The following is a 15,364-nucleotide window of genomic DNA, read 5'->3' as shown; positions in this document are numbered from 1 at the left end:
CTTTCAGAGATCAACAACAAGATGCTCTATTATGGAGAGGAGCAGGAACTTACCTCTGAGGAAATCTCTGAGAAGCTGGTGTTGGCCCAGAAGATGCTTGAGGAGATCAGACGCCGTCAACCATTTCTCACACAAAGGGAGCTGGTGGATGAAGAAGCAGATGAAGCCCATGAACGTAGGTGTTTTCAACTCCTAAGGCGCAGCACGTGTCGGCTTCCTTTGTGGGTCCAAGAGAGGATACTGAGCCACAGGGGAACATTTGGTCAAAGCAAGCAATCCCCAATATTTGAAGATTTTTTTTAAAGAGTTTATTTATTTATTTGAGAGAGAGAGCGCATGCACGTGCAAGCACGCATGAGTTGGGGGGAGGGGCAGAGGAAGAAGGAGAAGCAGACTCCCGAATGAGCAAGAAGCCCAACACAGGGCTCGATCCCAGGGCCCGGGGATCATGACCTGAGCCGAACGCAGACACTTAACTGACTGGGCCACCCAGGTGCCCCTAGTTGCAGCTATTTAGAACTTAATACGTGGCCTTAGGGACTCGGTCAGGATAACTTACCTATACGATCAAGATTTTTAGATCCAGGCCCAACCTTGAGCTTTTGAAAAACAGCTGAGATTCCACATAGAATCTATAGACCTTAACCACTGAGGAGAAGAAATAGGGACTTACAGTTGGTGAAAATGTATAAAACAGGAGAAGAAAAACTAAGGGGAACCACTTTTCAGAACTACAATAAAAGAAATCTTACCAAGAAGGCAGTAAAGCTACAAGCCCAGCAACATTCGTGTTCTAAGGTCTGGGAATGACTTTAATGAACTTTTAACCTCCAGTGCAAATTGAACATTTCCTTTAATGATGAATGTAGGCAAGAAACCACAGTAGTATTAGCGAACCTATGACTTGGTCACTCTATCAGTTATCAATGACTAACAACTCCAAACGTATTCATTCATTTTTTTTTTTTAAGATATTATTTATTTGACAGAGAGAGACACAGCGAGAGAGGGAACACAAGCAGGGGGAGCGGGAGAGGGAGAAGCAGATTCCCCGCGGAGCAAGGAGCCCGATGCGGGGCTCGATCCCAGGACCCTGGGATTCTGACCTGAGCCGAAGGCAGACGCTTAACGACTGAGCCACCCAGGCGCCCCAAATGTTTTCATTTAAAATAACCATGTATTTGCTCATGATTTCGTTGGCAATTTGGGCTCAGCTCAACCTGGACAGCTCATCTCTGCTCCATGTAGCAGGAGCTGGCTCCTTCAGATGTCTGGGGCCTTGGCGAGGATTGCTGGGCCTCTCCCCCTTGTGGGGTGTGACCCTCAAGGAGTCTCGCCCAGGCTCATTCACATGGCAGCAGCTTTCCAGGAAAGCAAGAATGGAACTCAGCTGTGTCATATCTATCCTACTGACCCAGATGGGCCCAGATTCACGGTGTGAAGAAATAAACTCTACTCCTGATGGGAAGAGCTGCAAAGAATTTGTGTCCATTTTAATCTACACAATCAACAAGAGAAGCCACGGATTTGGGTATTGGATTTTAGCTGCACTCTGATCTCACAACATTCAGTTCATCAGTAATTCAAAATTATGTAGTTATTAGTCCCACCTCTAGATCTTGTTATTTCAGACTTAATAAAAAAGCACATGTATTGTTATATCACCAATTTGTTTTTTAATATTTTGGTCTTCTTTTTAAGTCTATGTATTTTATTTTACGCATTTTAAAGTACATGATAAGAAGGGGCCTGAAGGCTTCACTAGATTGCAAAGCGTCTCATGGCACAAAAAGGGTTAAGAACACCTGCTCTGCATTATTTTCCTACGATCATTACTATCAACTTCTAAAAATTATTGTGACTATTCTAGAAGAGGAACATTCTTCACCTAAAGGCATGTTACCATAAGAAATGTATAAAGTCTTAGAAACAGTAAGAACTCAAGAAGAATCTCAGGCCCCATATCTGGTCAGGATGAAGCCAGGGCTCAGGAAGGCTGGAGCTCTGATGTCACAGACAAATGCTTTCACACTTCTTGCCTATTTTAGAATGTAATGAGTCTGCCCTGGGGAAATGAAACCAATCACATCTCCCACTTAGCCACCTTCCACCTGGTCAATGCATGTTTAACCACTTTCTTTACTCAGTCATGGACGTGTATCTTCTGCTCACAGTGATGAAAGACAATACAAAACCTTGAAAAGTCAGACCGATAGTCCCTGAAGAAAAAGAGAATTAAGGCACGTAATCAATGCATGTTACTTTGATCAGAGAATTAAGACATACGCAGAATTTAAGAATATATCCTTGTCATTGAATCTTCATACCACCCAAAATAATGGTTTAGGTTTGATCTGAAGAAGCTACCTAAAAGCAATTGCCTGAAGAGAATACAGAAAATGTCAGTAACAGATAAGATAATTTTGGTTATTTTTTAATAGTAAAACTATGGTATATCCAAAACCCCTTGGTAAAATTATTAATAATCTAGGTAATAATAAACATAATGATATGGCTTCCACAAAAAAAATAAACATAATATGACATGGTTTCCACAGCAAACATAATCTCGATGGAAAACCTAATCAAACTTTTTTTTGGCTGACTGTCATCCAGGGACTCTCAAACCCTACAACATAATTTTTCTTTCTTCAAACATAAAACACGGGGCTATTTTTATGAACAACAGCTTCAGTCTCTATTGCTGAGGACGGCATGGCCTGACAAGTTTGTGTCTTTGCTAAATGCTGGATGGAATGAGGGGAGGCAGGAGAAGCCCAGACTGAGGTTCTGTGTCCATTTCTCCCCAGTGTTGAACCAGGCTGAGAGTTGGCAGCGGCTGTCCAATGATACTCGCTCTCTATTCCCTGTCGTTTTGGAGCAGTTGGATGACTACAGTGCTAAGCTGTCAGACCTCCAGGAATCACTGGACCAGGCTCTTGACCACATCAGGGATGCCGAAGACATGAACAGAGCCACGGCAGCCAAGCAGCGGGACCACGAGGTACAGTGGACACGCTACCTGTAAATGAATTTCAGACATATACAACACAAAATTTTAACAAGAAGGGATGGTTGGCATGCAATTTTTTAAAAAATATTGATATACTCAAGTATTCATATTTTTTAAAATATTTATGCATTTTTGCCACTGTAATTTGCTAATGTAACTGTGTGCACCTAAAATCGAGTTGAAAGCATTATAATTGTTTAGCTTCTGCATTGATAAGAATGCAATTGTTCTTGGTGCTTGTGTCTGTGTGTATGGATATGTTGTTCTGGCAAGTGAGTTAGCAATGTGCTATTCCTGTGTCTACGATTTTTTTTTTTTTTTAATTGAGAGCACTAAAACACCAAAGCAACCCAGAACCATGTTTCTAGAAGGGTATGTGTAATTTTTGGAAAGGTATGATAAGCAAATCCCACAGCCTGGCTGGTCAGCAGCCACAGGGATAGGGAGTCTAATTCAAGCCAAAGGTCATGCAAATACAAAGAGGTGAGAGAAACTCCCAGACCTAGCCACAGCTTGCAAAGGCAGGCATCCCTATGGGACCAGGATCTGGGCATGCCCACCTTGGGGGCTTAGATCTGGTGGTGGTCACGGCTGTTCCAAGCAGGGTAGGCACTCACAACTACCACCATCGAGAAGAGCCAGCTTCTGCTAGAAAGACACGTGCATCTTTGGACATGTTTATAAAGATCAGAGTGAAATAGCAATGTCAGAAACTAGGAAGCAATTATGAGAATAATTCGGGTATGCTCATAATTCAGTTATGTTAGCTTTTATTGTCTGCAAAGCCAACTTAAGTGAGATTCCCCACCCAGATTTTCAGTCATCTGAAAATGATGAAATTTGAAAAAATTTCAAAAATCTGAAAAAAATTTCAACCCTCTCTCAGTGAGCCTCTGGAAATGTTCCTAAGTAAAAGTGAATTACCCTTATCACCACCATTTTCTAATAGGAGCAATCCCTCAGCCAGCAATTTTTTTTAGAATAACAGTGGTCAGGATAGCAACCAAAACAGCCTCCGGGTTGCTCCCCTCCATTCTTGCTCCCTTCCCACACCCCTGCCCCACCCAGCCTGAGCAGGCGCCCCCATCACTGTTCTGACGGCATTACTTGCTCTGTTAAAACCCTTCATCTTTTCCTTCTGACCCTAGAGCAGTGCCTTTGACACTGCAGCTTATGAACCACGGAGTAATCATAAAATAAGTTTGGAGGGTTGTAAACAGACTTTTTTTTTTTTAATTGAAGTATAGTTGAATAACCAGCATTTTCTAAAAAGAAACGAAAGAATAGAAACTATCAAAGCGCATCATCTATAAGGAGGTATGGTTTCATCGCATTTCTGCTTCGGCGTTGCAACATAAATTGCACTGTTTACTGTGGGTCACGGTTAAGAACATTTGAGACCCTGTCCTATAGGACAGCCTATGCCCCTTCACATGCCATGAGGGACCTTGTCTGATCCACCCTTGCCAGCCTCCTTGGTTTCGTCTGTTGCAGAGTCCCTGCCTCCCACGTTCAGTTCAGGCACTATCACACTCGCTGTCATCCCATCTGCCTGCAACACAGACTTCTTTCCCAGACGTCACCTCCTCCGGGAGGCCTAAGCCCCATTCCCAGGTGAACAGGTGCTCTCCTCAGCAATCCATAATGCACCTTGTGACATTCCCGTTTCTGTATCGTGATCATCCCTTAATGGACCTGTCTTCCCTACTCAGCTTAAGTGTTGTCATTTCACATTTCACTGTTAGACCCACAGCACAGCTTAGAAAAGAATAACAGCCAATTTCCAGTCTTTTTACAAAACCAAAAATAACCACACAGTTTAATCATTTTGATATGTGCAAACGGTAGCCACACAACTAATAATTGCATTATTTCTTTCACCATCCTGCTCTCACCCCAAAGGGTAATAGAATGATAAAAATCTTTGTCAGATGAATGTAAGATTCTATATTTTAAAAGGCACTGTTTAGAGAAGCTCTTAAACCAAAGCTCTGCCTTCCTAGGACTGTTTCTATCATTTTTTGTAAGGATCAGGAAACTTATTATTCTTTGCAGATGTGAAATGGATACCGAACATGCCTAATAGTGCTAATTGTGTGTCATTTTCATAATTATTGGCTTTCAAAACTCTCTTTTGTTCATATTGACCTTCTTTCTGTGGGAGTATCTTTGTTTCAAAGCTTATTTTATTCATTTCTGTCTAATGCTATCTGTGAAGAGTACAGTATATGATAAGCGATAAGCCCCTTCACTTGAAGCCTATCATTTTCCAACTACTGCAAATGAACTTATCACGCAGCGCTGTTACCACAAGGCTTTGAAATTTGGCTAGGGCTTCAGGGCGTTAGCCATATTCCCTTAAGGCGACCAGATACAAGAGCTTCCAGCAGGGGTCATATCTCAGACTCTCTAAAAGGAAAACTGCTCTGAAGGAGCTAAATAATACCAACTTTTTTCACCTCCTTTCCTTACATAGTTCAATAACCATGCTTTAAAATATTGCTTTTGTGTAGAGCTGTATAACTACCTCTCCTTGAGGAGACAAGAATAATTAACCCGAGATAGTCACCCTGTATTAAGCTTGATGGATTATGAGGGGAAATTGATTTTGTAATGTTCTTGCATTAAGATGTTCGAATGGGATTCTTTTCTGTCCTTGGACCTATATCTTCCCCTGTAGCAAAGTGCTTGGAGAAGATGGTTTCCGTCTTCCTTCCCATTAAATTAGAAAAGACTGCAGCAGTGTGAAAGACACTAAGATGAACTTTGGAAGTTTTAAAGTATGTCCTTCTATATCTGGGCTTCTGTAATTATTCCCACGATATGTTAGATTATACCGCAAGTCATGTATTTCAACTCCCATTCAAATTACCTTTTCTAAAGTAACTTCAACTCATTTTTTACTCGGATTGTAAAATGAGTCTTACTTTTCCCCCTTGAAGTATCATTCTGGTTGCTTTCAAACTCCAAACTCATTTGAAGTTTTCTAATATTTCTTCAGAATCACAACATGCCTGCTTCTAGAACCCAACAGTGAAGGTAGAAATTAAAGCATTCATCTAAAAATGCTTGCGCCATTTCCCTCCTCAAAAAGTCTGAGCATCTAACATAAAGAGCTCAGAGTGCTAGGACAGAAGATCACAATTTTATACTTTAATAGTAGGCCCATTTAAATTTTTTTAAAGGACTTTAAAATTGTTTTGTATATGCTTTATTCCTATCCAGATGAGCTATTTGTGCCTGGCCCAAAGTCAGCACATGATAAATAGTTTTTTAAATTACTTCATTTTCCACTTACTGCAAATATAGAGCCTCTGTGAAATCCTGCATTCCGTGTTCCACTTTACATTTATGGAGACAAAGCCAACGGCTCTCTCCGAAGTGGTCACTCTCTTTGAGCTGATGATATTATAAGTAATAATCATAACTAAGTGCTTCAAAGCTCCCAAAGTGCTCACTTTCGTTATCTCCATATTATACATGAGAAAACTGAACATGACATGGGTAAAATTCCCCAGTCACACAATAATTAGGTGGGAGGGCTGGGATAGGAACCAAGATTTATCTGAGCAGAGACAGGAGGTGACATTGACCACTCTCCCTGATGCTTTCTCTAAAGTGACCTTCTCTTCCACTCCCACTTATTCTTCGTTCCTATAGAAACAACACGAGAGAGTGAGGGAACAAATGGAAGGGGTGAACGGTTCTCTGAAGACGTCTTTGGATTCTCTGACAACACCTCGTCTGACCCTTTCAGAACTTGATGATACAATAAAGGTAGGGATGCATGTGACTTGTAGGTTTGTATTTATAGCAGATTGGAACAGCTCCTCAGTGTCACAAAACAATAATGGAACCCAATTCAAATCTGTCAAGTTAACTGGCACTACAGAAGCAAGATCAGGGGACTGAATTTTTCGGTTTCCTTCATCGTGTTGTGGCACTACTCACATATGGCTATTTAAATTTAAATTTAATGACTTAAAATGAAATAAATTACAACTGAATTCCTCAGTTGAATTAACCATATTTCAAGTGCCCCACATGTGGCTAATGGCTACTACATTGGACAGCACAGATCTCCTTGCAGAAAGTGTGACTTAGACCCATCCTACTCACTCTTTACTCATAAGTTGTGTATTTAATAAAGCTAACATTCAAATCCATAAGAGACACATTTTAATGTAGAAAATTTCTAATAAAATGCAGTGAACCAGACCGTCCCCAAATTATGCTTAGCTCATTTTTATTACCTTTGAAAGGATACCATTTTAAAGTCATCTGATCACCATCTCATCCTTTGGCTATTTCAGCACCAAGCTTTCTGTCTTCCTCTCCATCCCTACTCCCATCACTATCTTGGTGACATCAAAATCCAGATGGATGAGCCCACCAGCTCTCAGACCTCCAGCTCCTATGACTTTTCCTGCCCAACAAGCCTTTCCTCCAGCCCACCCTCATTATCCCTCCTATGGCCATACTCAGGTCTTGTCATCAATAACAGTACCTCCTCCCAAATCCTGGTATCAAGTCTCTCTTATCTCACTTACTCTGGAAAACCCACTCCAACAATTCTCTGGCCACATGGAGACCTCCTCCAGCTCATATTCTCTTCTCATATCCTCTCTTCCCTCCTTAAGTAGCTAAAATGATCAATACAGTTGTCCCTCTTATCCATGGTTTTGCTTTCCATGGTTTCAGTTACCCACAGTCAACCTCTGTCTAGAAGCAGATGATCCTGCTTCTCACGTATCCTCACAAGGTCACTTGTAGCCTAACACTACAGCATAATGTGCCTGCATCAGTCACCTCATTTCATGTCATCCCATAGGCATTTTATCATCTCATATCAATACAAGAGGGGTGAGTCCAGTATAAGATATTTTGAGAGAGAGACCACATTCTCATAGCTTTTATTACAGTATATTGTTACAACTGTTCTATTTTATTGTTAGCTACTGTGGTTAAGCTCTTACTGAGCCTAATTTATAAGTTAAACTTTTTCATAGGTTTGTATGCATAGGAAAACCATAGTATATATGGGGTTCGGTACCATCCCCAGTTTCAAGTACCTATTAAGGGTCTTGGAACTTATCCCCCATAGATAAGAGGGGACTATTGCATAATCATTATTTGCAAACACCCTTAACTTGTATACCCACCTCTTCCCCTACTGTACTCACATGAGAATTCTATTCCCATATCCCAGTAAGCCCAAGTATCCCAACATCATGGCCATACCAGAGAAGCCAACATAATGAACAGCCTACCTCCACTTCTATCAATCTGGCTGGTGAATTTGCTTCATGCTTCACTGAAAAATAAGAACAAAGAGAAGAGAACTTCCCTAATCTTTCCTCCCCAGTTCTACCAGCCCACTTATATCTGTATTCACACTTGTACCTTCCTTCCTCGTATAAGTAATGAAGTGCCCCTTCTCTTATCGAAGTTCCACCTCCCCACCTGTGCTCTGAGTCCCATTCTTCCTCAACTCAATACTCCCCAAAGTATCCCCTCTCTCTTCTGTGTCATCCAGTTCTTATTCTCTATTGGACCATTACTACCAAAATGTTAACATGTTCTAAGGATTTCCTGTCCTTTAAAAGAGGAAAGACCTTGCCTACATCCCCTCTAATCTCTGCCCCATTACTCTACTCTGCTCAGCTTCACAGCAAAAGACCTCGAGAGTCATTTACCATTGTCATTTCCACCTCCCAGCCCCTTACTCTCTGTTGTACCCAACCCACTCCAAATGGAATTTCATGCCCATGCACCGAAACTGTTATCCAGGTCATCAGTGAACTCAACATAAGCCAAAACTGTGGTTGCTTCTCCCTCCTCAGCATTCTTAGCCTCCCTGCTGATTAACCTTTCCTCCTTATTTAAACACTCAGAGCTGTCATCCTGGCTCCTCCAGTACCCCACTCACCTGGTCCTCCTCCCACCTCATTGGCCATGTTTTCCCAGCCTCTTCTGCTAGCTTCACCTCTATACATCTTCTATGTAGTAAATATTTTAGGCTCTGCAGGCCACATTTAACCACTCTCTCTTCTTCTTTTTTATTTTTTGTTTGTTTTTATTTTTTACAAAAAGTAATACTCTTTAAAAATGTAAATAATATTCTTAGCTAGGAACTATATAAAAACAGGCCTTGAGGCATTTTTGGCCCAGAACTCTGTCCATCCCTGCTCTGGTATAATGACTGGCTCAGTTCTCAGTCCCGGGCCCTCTTTGGTACTTACACTTTCTCCCTAGTTGATCCCATTGAATCCCATGGCTTTAAAGAATAATTATATGCATCATCCCACAATTTATACCTCCAACTTTCATACTTCCACTGAGTCCCAAACTCTTATATCCAAATGCTTACTTGAAGTTTTCAAGGAAGAACTCTGTGTGGTGTATAGCAGAATCATAATTTTACCTGCCACTTGGATGTGTAATAGACATATCAAACTTAACATATTCTGAATAAAACCTGTTCCTTCCCTAGTCTTCCCCACTTCAGTAACTGACACAACCCCATTTGCTCCAATCAAAATTCTGGAGTCATTGTTGATTTCTCCTTTCCCCTCCCTCCCATTTCAACAAGACCTATTGACCTTAACTCCAAAATGAGTCCTGATTCCTGACCACTCCCCTCTCTGCTGCTGCTCTGTAGTCCAGGCCACCTCATCGCCAGCATGAACTACCCAAGGGGCCTTCTACTGAGTCATTTGCCTCCATGCTTGCCCCTCAAGACTCATTCTCTATGCAGTAGCAGAACAATCTCTTAAAAACATAATCAGATCACATTATTTCTCCTTCATAAAACCTCCAGTGACATTTAGAGTAAGGAACAAGCTCATTTTATTGTGGTTCATGAGACCCTAAGTGACCTGGCTCTGGCCCAGCTCTCTACCTCATTCTGTATATCTCTCCCCAACTCAACTACCCTTCAGCCCACTCCTCTCTGTTACCCTCCAACTCTGCTCTGTTTTTCAAACACACCATACTTTTCCTTGACTCCGGATCTTTGCACCTGACGTCTCCAGATCTTCAAATGGCTGTTATCCTTGTGAACATTCAATTCAAAGGTGGTTCTTACCCTCAATCATCCTGCAACCCATCCTACCTATTGTATTTTATTCAAAATGCTTTTTGAAAATAAATGCTATTTTCAAATGCTCCCTGAAATTAACTTGTTCAATTATTTGATCTCTTGTTTATCATCTATAATTCTCACTAGGTTTTAAATTACTGGAAAGCAGAGACTGTATTCATAGCTATGTATTCTATCTCCTAAAAGAGTGCCTGGCACATAGTGGGCATATGATGAATATTTGTTGAATGAGTTAGTAAGTAAAGGTGGAATGTCCATGGTATTCTTCCTGTTTATACAACTAAATATAATTTTTTTCAAAGTATTGTTCCCCAGCTGACCTACCAAATGACTAGAGACTTAATACTCTCTCCATAGAAATAAACCCTCTGTGCTAGGAACTGTGCTACATTCTGGGAATACAAAAATAAATTAGCACAGTTCTTGCCTTCTACAATCATGTAGTTTGGTGGGAAAATCAGGTAAAATGATTATAGTAGTGTGGCACATGGACAATAGAAATATATGGCAACACTGAACTCATCCTGGAGAAATTAGGGATAGCTTCATAAAGGAATTGATATTTGAGCTGAAATTGGACGGATGAGTAGAACTTTTCCAGGTGGGTCAGACAAAAAAGAAAACAAAGTTATCCTGGACAGAGAAAATATTATGTGAAACAGGCACAGGGGGTCAGAAAAAAATCATGGAGCATTAAAACATAAGTTAGTGAAGTTTGGACCATGGTACGTAATGTGGTGGGGAGACGTGAGAAATGATAAGATTGATGAGAGCAGAAGGATCAGGTGATGAAGCCACCTGAGTAATCAGATTTGTTCGTGTAGAGCAATTGGCTGATTTTGAGAGGGAAAATAACATGATCAGATTTGCTTACCAGAAAGATCACCATTCCTGTAGGATGGTGCAGAGTGGGTTAAAAGATTCAAAGTCTGGGCTGGGAGAGAGGAGTTAGATTATTCAGAAAGGGAAGGACTGAGTCAAGTCTGAGCAACACCAACTTTTAAAGTCTCCTTCTTAGACAGTGAAACAGGAGACCCAGGAGAGAGCAATGTCACAGAAGCTAGGGAAAGAGAGTTTTAAGGCAAAGGCAGTGACCAACACTGTCACAAACCAGAGATAAATCCAGTAAATAAAGACAGGAAAGTGTCAAATGGATCTGGCAATATGGTGTCTGACACTGGGGACCTTGGCAAGAACCATTTTTGTGGAATGCACAGCATCAACAAAGAAAAGAAGCTGGAGGGGAAGCTAGAGTCAAGGAATAGGTTTTGTTTGTTTGTTTTTAATAGGAGAGGTTAACTGGGGCATGTTTACATCTGAGAGGAGCCAGTAGCTAAGGGAGCAAAAAGAACAGAAAATAGGGCAGCGTGCCTTATACAGAAAAGGAACACTTTTCCTCTTAAAGTATGAGGAAGATGTACATAAAGATGTAGCTATAAATAAGTGTATAGGGGTTTTTTGGTGGGGAGAGAGACCAGAGGATGGTGGCAAAGAGTTGTTTGCAATTCTTTGTTGGTATTAGAGTCTGTGAGGAGAATATTATCCCCTTTCAGCTCCCAAGTTCTAAACAAGTTGAAAAATAAATAAAATAATAAATATAAAGTCCAAGAATATAACCCTCATTTCTGGTGCAGTTAAGATGAGATCATGGCTTTAGGTCTCTTAGCCAAGTGGGGTTGCTAATATTCAATCCCAGAATTAGGCAGAACTACCCAGTCAGGCAGGCAACATTGCAGGGTTCATGTAGGGGTTCTGCCCAGAACAACTTTCATTAGGGACAAACACAGGAAAACTCAGGCTTTCTGCTGGCAGCTTGCTACCAAGAGGCAGGAGGTAGAATTGAACAGAACCTACATAGTTATTCTCCCAAAATTTACCAATCAAATAAACCAGTCCCCCTCTTAGGAGCAGAGTGAGGAAAGGGGTGGAGAGGTCTGAGGTTTCACCAATTGAGCTCCCTTTATAGGGAGGAAATTTCGGGAGTACAGAAAAAATGATCCCCACTACAGTTAGTTGCTGTCTCCTAAATAAAAAAAAGAAAAAGAAAGTGATCTACTTAGAATTAGATGGCAATGGAGGAAGGAAATATGATTGGCTTAAGAATGGTGCCAATGTTTAGAATCACTATTTGAGTGACTGGGGAAAAAAAATGATGCTCATTAGATTCAGTAACTTAGATATCATTAGTTTGAATTTCTGGAGTAGTAAAGTAAAAAATAGATTGGAGTGGGTCAAAGAGTGAATTAAAAAGTGATGGAATAGACAGCTAACATAAACACTTTTTTGGCTATATATTGCTATGGAGGGAATAGAAAAGTAAGGTAATAACGCTGGGGAGATGTATGGGTAATGGAGGTTTTTGGTTTAGCTTCGTTTTGTTTTGTTTTCAGATGGGAGAAAGCAGAGCATGTCTGAAAGCTAGGGAAACAATAGTAGAAAATGAGTTGTTGAAGATACAAGAGAAATAGGTAAAAGTCCACTTAAAGTATTTTAGACTCCTGTAGACCTGGCCTGAAATGTACTGAACCTCATATTAAGGAAAACTACAGATTATCTTTTGGTGCTCCCTGGGGAAAAGATTTTAAGTTATTCTATATTCAATTCACTTTTTAAAATATTTTCTTTAGAATGCATCAGGGATTTATGCGGAAATAGATGGAGCCAAAAATGAACTACAAGGAAAACTATCCAACCTAAGTAACCTTAGTCATGATTTAGTCCAAGAAGCTGTTGACCATGCACAGAACCTTCAACAAGAGGCTGATGAATTGAGCAGGTAATATCCTAGTTTTAGAAATGCAAATATCTACATAGGCTGATTAACTCATTTTTATTCAATTCCACGTGCCAGAGATATAGGTTGGCAGGTTGGGTTTTGGGTTGTGTTTTTTGTTCATTTATCGGTTGCTTGGTTGGTCAGTCTGAGAGCCAGCCAATCATTGTTTATTGTCATTGCTTTGGGGAGAGTTTTTTGTTTAAAAAAAAAAATCTGTCAGGTTAGAGACCTATGTTGTGAGGGGTGCTTCTGCTCCATAATTATTAGTAGGGTGACCTAAGGCATTTTGGTTAGGGGCATAACTGTTGCACAAAATATTATCAAGTAAGGGGCGCCTGGGTGGCTCAGTCAGTTAAGCAGCCGACTCTTGATTTTGGCTCAGGTCATGATCTCAGGGTCATGACATTGAGCCCTGCGTCTGGCTCTGCTCTCAGTGTAGAGTCTGCTTGAGATTCTTGACATTCTCTCTCCCCCTCTCCCCCTGTCCTCCCTCCCTTTCTCTCTCTCTCTCTCTCTCAAATAATAAAGAAATCTTCTTTAAAAAAACATTATCAAGTAAATCAGATCCCTCTACAAGGTCTAATTCTACCACCATCACATATTTATTTCACAGACAGCATTAGTTTTCCATACCCAAGGGTCTTAAGTAAAGCTGGTTGGAAGTTGGCAATACAATTGACTTCTGGTAAATACTCTAGACACTCTATAGTGCCCAGCAGGAAATGTTTGATTTCAACACCTGATTAAGAGAAAATCAATTGACAATTTTCCTCACAGCATCTAAAAGAGAGTCACATACCCTTTGGGCACTCAATTAACGTTCATTGAAATGTACTGAAAGATTGGAATTGAATTCATGACCTTGAAATGATAGGTAAATGATGAGATAATTATAGAGAAAGATTACAAACCTGGCAATTAGAAACAACATCAGTAAAGGTCATGAATAAAATAAGAACCAATAATAACTCTTGTTCAAACTTCAACTACCTTTTTATTCCTGATTGTCAAAATTTTCAAATATCCCTCCAAATCTTCTGAGAATTGGAAGAGAGGAGACATACAGACAGACAGACAGAAATAGATGTTCTGTAAAATCTGGGTGTCCGAGATGGCACTGTAACCACTTAGTGTCATGCTTCCAGGAAATTTGCTTTTGATCAAACCAATAAAATGTTTAGATAAAATACGATTTTGGTTGGGGTGCCTGGGTGGCTCAGTCATTAAGCGTCTGCCTTTGGCTCAGGTCATGGTCCCAGGGTCCTGGGATCGAGCCCTACGTCGGGCTCCCTGTTCTGCCGGAAGCCTGCTTGTCCCTCTCCCACTCCCCCTGCTTGTGTTCCCTCTCTTGTTGTCTCCCTCTCTGTCAAATAAATAAATAAAACCTTTTAAAAAATACGATTTGGACAATATGCTGTATTGATATAATATTGTTTTTGAGATCACTCCTGTGGCTCTCTTCATTGTTCTTTTGTCATCTTAGTGACTATGTCCTGTTGATTGGGATCCCAACCCTTACCTTCATTAAATGCAACAAACAGTGTTCTAGCATGATTCTAAGAAAGTTACCCATGCTTTACATGAAAAAATGATCAGAAATATTAATCACTCTGATGTCCCTTTTGCATCTAGGATATTTCAGACTGGATATGTTCAGGGAAACATCCAAATTTATAAATGTCTTCCCCTCAAAATGTGAATATTCTTCATCATGTGTCTGATGACCCAATAATTTGCTTCTTGTGCGTAAAGCAGAGATAAACATAATTCATCAAGAAACTTTCATTTCAAAAGCACATTTTATTTTATGTATTGATGCAGTAACTTTTTTGTGCCTAGTAATGAAAACAGGGTATTAAAGACTCTTTTAATCTCTTTCTTGTATCTTAGCCAGCAAAATTTTAAAATATTAATGAATACTTGTAACATTTTATTCCTTGTATCCCTTTCTTTTAAAACTTCCTCAGATTTTCCTCTCTGTGCCATTTCTAAGAACAGGTTGTAGGTAGGAAGAAGTAGCAAATATTTGATTAGAATTACCTCTGCAGAGCAGAATTGCATTATGACTTTCCTGGGCCCTAGGTACTTTTACCTCTATTGGCCCCTTCCTCCATAAAAACATTTTAAATTACATGTCATGATAGCATTGTTAAGACTATTGTTAAGACTAATGTTAAGACTATTGTTAAGACTAATGATAGCATTGTAAGACTACTGTTAAGACTAATATAATCATTATTAGTATCCTTATTGCTCTTCTGATTAAAAAATAAATAAAAATGAGAAAGTCTTTGTGGGGCCCTATTATGCCTAGTGGATAAGTCAGCCCTCCTGCAAAGAAGCCCAATGATGATGAACTTGGACAAAAGAGAAGAAAGCAGCCAAGGGAATACAGAGAAGTCGCTCTGAGTCTAAGAGAGTACACAGGGACTGCAACTGGATGGAGGAACCTGAGAATCGAGTTCAATAGGTC

At 40.3% G+C, this 15,364-nt stretch overlaps 1 protein-coding gene across 2 annotated transcripts in view; it reads left to right on the top strand.

The window, feature by feature from the left end:
* Positions 1 to 15,364, top strand: part of LAMA4 (laminin subunit alpha 4) — a 150,927-nt gene that overhangs the window by 86,589 nt on the left and 48,974 nt on the right. For both annotated transcript variants that reach the window (XM_064598016.1, XM_064598015.1), the window contains exons 10-13: positions 8 to 175; positions 2,811 to 3,004; positions 6,674 to 6,790; positions 12,743 to 12,891. In XM_064598016.1, coding sequence (XP_064454086.1) covers positions 8 to 175; positions 2,811 to 3,004; positions 6,674 to 6,790; positions 12,743 to 12,891 — 628 coding nt within the window. The remainder of the gene's footprint in view (positions 1 to 7; positions 176 to 2,810; positions 3,005 to 6,673; positions 6,791 to 12,742; positions 12,892 to 15,364) is intronic.

The sequence above is a fragment of the Mirounga angustirostris genome, unplaced genomic scaffold (assembly GCF_029215605.1).
Source record: "Mirounga angustirostris isolate CCGP_5_RB_7025 unplaced genomic scaffold, mMirAng1.0.hap1 SCAF_8, whole genome shotgun sequence".
Lineage (NCBI taxonomy): Eukaryota > Metazoa > Chordata > Mammalia > Carnivora > Phocidae > Mirounga > Mirounga angustirostris.
Note: the sequence above shows the minus strand (reverse complement) of the source record. Positions and strands in the feature narration are given on the sequence as shown.